This window comes from Oncorhynchus tshawytscha, linkage group LG13 (assembly GCF_018296145.1).
Source record: "Oncorhynchus tshawytscha isolate Ot180627B linkage group LG13, Otsh_v2.0, whole genome shotgun sequence".
Taxonomy (NCBI): Eukaryota; Metazoa; Chordata; class Actinopteri; order Salmoniformes; family Salmonidae; genus Oncorhynchus; species Oncorhynchus tshawytscha.
In genome coordinates, this window is record NC_056441.1 from 84498268 (window position 1) to 84505767 (window position 7500).

General features: G+C 46.4%; 1 protein-coding gene across 1 annotated transcript in view; it reads left to right on the forward strand.

Moving 5' to 3' along the window:
- Positions 1-7500, forward strand: part of LOC112266197 (1-phosphatidylinositol 4,5-bisphosphate phosphodiesterase eta-1) — a 330113-nt gene that overhangs the window by 88082 nt on the left and 234531 nt on the right. Inside the window, exon 10 of the mRNA XM_042296451.1 lies at positions 7331-7500. This exon is cut by the window's right edge and continues 2 nt beyond it. Coding sequence (XP_042152385.1) covers positions 7331-7500 — 170 coding nt within the window. The remainder of the gene's footprint in view (positions 1-7330) is intronic.

Consider the following 7500-nt stretch of genomic DNA (forward strand, 5'->3'; position numbering starts at 1 on the left):
CTCAACCCGCTCCTCTACAGCCCCGTCGATGAGAATGGGGGCGTGCTCGGTCCTCCTTTTCCTGTAGTCCACAATCATCTCTGTTGTCTTGATCACATTGAGGGAGAGGTTGTTGTTCTGGCACCACACGGCCAGGTCTCTGACCTCCTCCCTATAGGCTGTCTCATCATTGTCGGTGATCAGGCCACTGTCGGTGTTGGTGTTGGAGTTCTGCTTGGCCTTGCAGTCATGAGTGAACAGGAAGTACAGGAGGGGGCTAAGCACGCACCCCCGAGGGACCCCCGTGTTGAGGATCAGCATGGCAGATGTGTTGTTACCTATCCTTACCACCTGGGGGCGGCCCGTCAGGAAGTCCAGGATCCAGTTGCAGAGGGAGGTGTTTAGTCCCAGGGTCCTTAGGTTATTGATGAGCTTTGAGGGCACTATGGTGTTGAATGCTGAGCTGTAGTCAATGAATAGCCTTCTCACATAGGTGTTCCTTTTGTTCAGGTGGGACAGGGTTGTGTGGAGTGCAATAAAGATTGCATCAACTGTGTATCAGGTTGAACATGTCAGTGAAGACACTTGCCAGTTGGTCAGCGCATGCTCGGAGTACACGTCCTGACAATCCGTCTGGCCCTTCGGTCTTGTAAATGTTGACCTGTTTAAAGGTCTTACTCACATCGGCTACGGAGAGCGTATTCACACAGTCATCTGGAACAGCTGATGCTCTCATGCATGCTTCAGTGTTGCTTGCCTCGAAGCGAGCATAGAAGTGATTTAGCTCACCTGGTAGGCTCATGTCACTGTGCAGCTTGAGGCTCTACTTCTCTTTGTAGTCTATAATAGTTTGCAAGCCCTGCCACATCTGACGAGCGTTGGAGCCGGTGTACTACGATTCGATCTTAGTCTTGTATTGACGCTTTGCCCGTTTGATTGTTCATCGGAGGGCATAGGGTGATTTCTCATAAGTGTCCGGGTTAAAGTTCCCCTCCTTGAAAGGTAGCTCTAAATCAAATCAAATCAAATTGTATTAGTCACATCCGAATACAACAGCTGTTCACCTTACAGTGAAATGCTTACTTACATGCCCCTAACCAACAGTGCAGTTAAAAAAATGGATAAGAATAAGAGATAAAAGTAACAAGTAATTAAAGAGCAGCAGAAAAAAATAACAATATACATAAGGGGGTACTGATACAGAGTCAACGTGACCATGCATTGATGTCAACAGAGAGTGTCAGTGGTGTGGAGAGGGGGAGGGGGTACTGATACAGAGTCAACGTGACCATGCATTGATGTCAACAGAGAGTGTCAGTGGTGTGGAGAGGGGGACGGGGTACTGATACAGAGTCAACGTGACCATGCATTGATGTCAACAGAGAGTGTCAGTGGTGTGGAGAGGGGGACGGGGTACTGATACAGAGTCAACGTGACCATGCATTGATGTCAACAGAGAGTGTCAGTGGTGTGGAGAGGGGGAAGGGGTACTGATACAGAGTCAACGTGACCATGCATTGATGTCAACAGAGAGTGTCAGTGGTGTGGAGAGGGGGAAGGGGTACTGATACAGAGTCAACGTGACCATGCATTGATGTCAACAGAGAGTGTCAGTGGTGTGGAGAGGGGGAGGGGGTACTGATACAGAGTCAACGTGACCATGCATTGATGTCAACAGAGAGTGTCAGTGGTGTGGAGAGGGGGGAGGGGGTACTGATACAGAGTCAACGTGCAGGGCACCGGTTAGGTGAGGTATTATGTACACGTAGGTAGAGTTATTAAAGTGACCATGCATTGATGTCAACAGAGTGTCAGTGGTGTGGAGAGGGGGAGGGGTACTGATACAGAGTCAACGTGACCATGCATTGATGTCAACAGAGAGTGTCAGTGGTGTGAGAGGGGGACGGGGTACTGATACAGAGTCAACGTGACCATGCATTGATGTCAACAGAGAGTGTCAGTGGTGTGGAGAGGGGACGGGGTACTGATACAGAGTCAACGTGACCATGCATTGATGTCAACAGAGAGTGTCAGTGGTGTGGAGAGGGGGAGGGGGTACTGATACAGAGTCAACGTGACCATGCATTGATGTCAACAGAGAGTGTCAGTGGTGTGGAGAGGGGGAGGGGGTACTGATACAGAGTCAACGTGACCATGCATTGATGTCAACAGAGAGTGTCAGTGGTGTGGAGAGGGGGAGGGGTACTGATACAGAGTCAACGTGACCATGCATTGATGTCAACAGAGAGTGTCAGTGGTGTGGAGAGGGGGACGGGGTACTGATACAGAGTCAACGTGACCATGCATTGATGTCAACAGAGAGTGTCAGTGGTGTGGAGAGGGGGACGGGGTACTGATACAGAGTCAACGTGACCATGCATTGATGTCAACAGAGAGTGTCAGTGGTGTGGAGAGGGGGACGGGGTACTGATACAGAGTCAACGTGACCATGCATTGATGTCAACAGAGAGTGTCAGTGGTGTGGAGAGGGGGACGGGGTACTGATACAGAGTCAACGTGACCATGCATTGATGTCAACAGAGAGTGTCAGTGGTGTGGAGAGGGGGAGGGGTACTGATACAGAGTCAACGTGACCATGCATTGATGTCAACAGAGAGTGTCAGTGGTGTGGAGAGGGGGGAGGGGGTACTGATACAGAGTCAACGTGACCATGCATTGATGTCAACAGAGAGTGTCAGTGGTGTGGAGAGGGGGAGGGGTACTGATACAGAGTCAACGTGACCATGCATTGATGTCAACAGAGAGTGTCAGTGGTGTGGAGAGGGGGACGGGGTACTGATACAGAGTCAACGTGACCATGCATTGATGTCAACAGAGAGTGTCAGTGGTGTGGAGAGGGGGACGGGGTACTGATACAGAGTCAACGTGACCATGCATTGATGTCAACAGAGTGTCAGTGGTGTGGAGAGGGGGAGGGGGTACTGATACAGAGTCAACGTGCGGGGGCACCGGTTAGGTGAGGTATTATGTACACGTAGGTAGAGTTATCAAAGTGACCATGCATTGATGTCAACAGAGAGTGTCAGTGGTGTGGAGAGGGGAACGGGGTAATGCAAATAGTCTGGGTAGCTGTTTAGAAGCCTCTTGGACCTAGAGAGAACAGTCTATGCCTAGGGTGACCGGAGTATTTGACCATTTTTAGGTCCCTCCTCAGACGCCGTCTGGTATATAGGTCCTGGATGGCAGGAAGCTTTATTTTTTTATGTATATTTACAGTGTTTTAACAATGTGCAAATGGTTAAAGTACGTAAGGGAAAATAAATAAGCCTAAATATGGGTTGTATTTACAATGGTATTTGTTCTTCACTGGTTGCCCTTTTCTCGTGGCAACAGGTCACACATCTAGCTGCTGTGTTGGCACACTGTGGAATTTCACCCAGTATATATGGGAGTTTATCAAAATTGGGTTTGTTTTCGAATTCTTTGTGGATCTGTGTAATCTGAGGGAAATATGTGTCTCTAATATGGTCATACATTTGGCAGGAGGTTATGAAGTGCAGCTCAGTTTCCACCTAATTTTGTGGGCAGTGTGCACATAGCCTGTCTTCTCTTGAGAACCATGTCTGCCTACGGCGGCCTCTCTCAATAGCAAGGCTATGCTTACTGAGGCTATACATAGTCAAAGCTTTCCTTAAGTTTGGGTCAGTCACAGTGGTCAGGTATTCTGCCACTGTGTATTCTCTGTTTAGGGACAAGTAGCATTCTAGTTTTTTTGTTAATTCTTTCCAATGTGTCAAGTAATTATCTTTTTGTTTTCTCATGATTTTCGTGGGTCTAATTGTGGTGCTGTTCTGGGGCTCTGTGGGGTGTGTTTGTTTTTGTGAACAGAGCCCCAGGACCATCTCTCTCTCTCTCTCTCTCTCTCTCTCGCTCTCTCGCTCTCTCTCTCTGTGTGTTTCTCTCTCTCTGTCTCTCTCTGTATCTCTCTCTGTCTCGCTCTCTCTGTAGCTCTCTGTCTCTCTCTCTGTCTCTGTTTTTCTCATTGTCTGTCTCTGTCTGTCTCTGTCTGTCTCTGTCTCTCTGTCTGTCTCTGTCTCTCTGTCTGTCTATCTCTCTGTCTCTGAATGCTTATTGTTAATCTCTGTTGGTTACTGAAACAATGTGACAATCCATGCATACTCCACTTCGCACTGTCTCCACAGATAATGCTCAAGTCACAAGGGCTGCCAGTTTGCAACCATTGTTTCTCTATCACACACACATACAGTATTTATGTACATGCAGAGACACACTCAACCAACTGTTTAGCTCATGAAAGTAAATGACAGTAAGAGTCACTGAGGACCTTTCAGTAGCTCCAGGACACTCAAATCAAATCAAAGTTTATTTGTCACGTGCGCCGAATACAACAGGTGTAGGTAGACCTTACAGTGAAATGCTTACTTACAGGCTCTAACCAAAAGTGCATAAAAGGTATTAGGTGAACAATAGGTAGGTAAAAAAATAAAACAATAGTAAAAAGACTATAAAAGTAGGGAGGCTACATACAGTAGAGAGGCTACATACAGTAGAGAGGCTATATACAGTAGAGAGGCTACATACAGTAGTGAGGCTATATACAGTAGTGAGGCTATATACAGTAGAGAGGCTATATACAGTAGTGAGGCTATATACAGTAGTGAGGCTATATACAGTAGAGAGGCTATATACAGTAGAGAGACTATATACAGTAGAGGCTATATACAGTAGAGGCTATATACAGTAGAGGCTACATACAGTAGAGAGGCTATATACAGTAGCGAGGCTATATACGGTAGTGAGGCTATATACAGTAGTGAGGCTATATGCAGTAGTGAGGCTACATACAGTAGAGAGGCTATATACAGTAGCGAGGCTATATACAGTAGTGAGGCTATATACAGTAGTGAGGCTATATACAGTAGCGAGGCTATATACAGTAGAGAGGCTATATACAGTAGAGAGACTATATACAGTAGAGGCTATATACAGTAGAGGCTATATACAGTAGTGAGGCTACATACAGTAGAGAGGCTATATACAGTAGCGAGGCTATATACGGTAGTGAGGCTATATACAGTAGTGAGGCTATATACAGTAGCGAGGCTATATACAGTAGAGAGACTATATACAGTAGAGGCTATATACAGTAGAGGCTATATACAGTAGAGAGGCTATATACAGTAGCGATGCTATATACGGTAGTGAGGCTATGTACAGTAGTGAGGCTATATACAGTAGCGAGGCTATATACAGTAGAGAGGCTATATACAGTAGCAAGGCTATATACAGTAAAGAGGCTATATACAGTAGAGAGACTATATACAGTAGAGAGGCTATATACAGTAGTGAGGTTATATACAGTAGAGGCTATATACAGTAGAGGCTATTTACAGTAGTGAGGCTATATACAGTAGCGAGGCTATATACAGTAGAGGCTATATACAGTAGTGAGGCTATATACAGTAGAGGCTATATACAGTAGCGAGGCTATATACAGGAGAGGCTATATACAGTAGTGAGGCTATATACAGTAGCGAGTCTATATACAGTAGTGAGGCCATATACAGTAGTGAGGCTACATACAGTAGCGAGGCTACATACAGTAGCGAGGCTACATACAGACACCGGTTAGTCAGGCTGATTGAGGTAGTATGTACATGTAGATATGGTTAAAGTGACTATTGCATATATGATAAACAGAGAGGAGCAGTAGCGTAAAAGAGGGGTTGGCGGGTGGTGGGTGGGACACAATGCAGATCGCCCGGTTAGCCAATGGGAGCTCTTAGAGAAGAAGCTGCAGTCTAGAACCTAAAAGGGTTATTCATCTGTCCACATAAGAGAACTCTTTGAGGAACCCTTTTTGGTTCAAGGTAGAACCCTATTAGGGTTGTGGAACCCGTTCCACAGACGCTTTTACGTGGATCCCAATAGGGTTCTACCTGGAACCAAAAATGGTTATCCTTTGGTGATAGCCGAAGAACACTTTAGGAACCCTTTTTTCTAAGAGTTTGAAAGAGGAGGCAGCCAGGTGAGTTGGTCATGAGAGGAGAGGATTTAGAGTGACAGGAGGCTCCATCAACACAACCTGTTATAGAGGAGGCAGCCAGGTGAGTTGGTCATGAGAGGAGAGGATTTAGAGTGACAGGAGGCTCCATCAACACAACCTGTTATAGAGGAGGCAGCCAGGTGAGTTGGTCATGAGAGGAGAGGATTTAGAGTGACAGGAGGCTCCATCAACACAACCTGTTATAGAGGAGGCAGCCAGGTGAGTTGGTCATGAGAGGAGAGGATTTAGAGTGACAGGAGGCTCCATCGACACAACCTGTTATAGAGGAGGCAGCCAGGTGAGTTGGTCATGAGAGGAGAGGATTTAGAGTGACAGGAGGCTCCATCGACACAACCTGTTATAGAGGAGGCAGCCAGGTGAGTTGGTCATGAGAGGAGAGGATTTAGAGTGACAGGAGGCTCCATCAACACAACCGGTGAAAGAGGAGAGGAGAATGTCTCGTTGTTGTGCCATTAGCTGTTTAATTAGCATTTACTCCTAATGGGAGAGCATGGATAGTGGACGGAACAGAGTTATGTTTACACTTTGATGAAATGATACAGTGACAGATTCCTCGCTTTTTCTCTCAGGTTTATTTATTTTATTCCCACCATATTGCCACCTGTTATGACGAATGAGGCTCTTTGCCTGTGATGGGAGAAAAGAGCGCCTGCACGGTTACACATCACACCTCATTTACCAATACACCTGGGAGAGAGAGAGGAGATAGTCCTGTGTGTGCATGTCTGTCTCTGTGTGTCTGTGTGTATTTGAGTGTGTGTGTGTGTGTGTATTTGAGCGTGTGTGTGTATTTATTTGAGCGTGTGTGTGTGTGTGTGTGTGTGCGGGTGCGAGTAAGGAGACAGGTGAGGAGAGGTCAGTGAAGGGCTCAGAGCCCTCTGGGAGAGCTGTCAGTCTGACAGGTTTGACATTTGAGCTGAGCTGCTGTCTGAACACAAGTAATTTCACCTCTAAATGAACAAACACACACACACTGAAAATATTTGGTTTAATTTCTGTTGTGTTTCTTGGGCTTCTGTCAAGGCTATTCTGTCGTAGATTGTGGGGAGAGTGTAGTTTGAAAGGATTTATGTTTAGGGTGGCTGAATATGTTAAAAAAAATCAACAGATCAGTCTGAGTCAATTTGTTGTATATAAAACTGTAATACAGGGTTGGTGTAGATGAAGCTGGACATTTACAGTCCTTGATGTGTATTGTGAAGAGCAATATGGCTGCAAGATCCGTCCACATCCAGTATCATAGAACTCTGCTACTCACGGAGATATCCATTCTAGTAACTCCATGTCTCTCCCTTCCCCCAGGTACCCAGTGATCCTGTCCATAGAGAACCATTGTAGCATCCAACAACAGAAGAAGATAGCCCAGCACCTCAGAGAGATCCTGGGAGACAAGCTGGACCTGGGAGAGACCCTCCGCAGAGACTCTATACAGCTACCCAGCCCCCACTGTCTACAGGGGAAGATCCTCATCA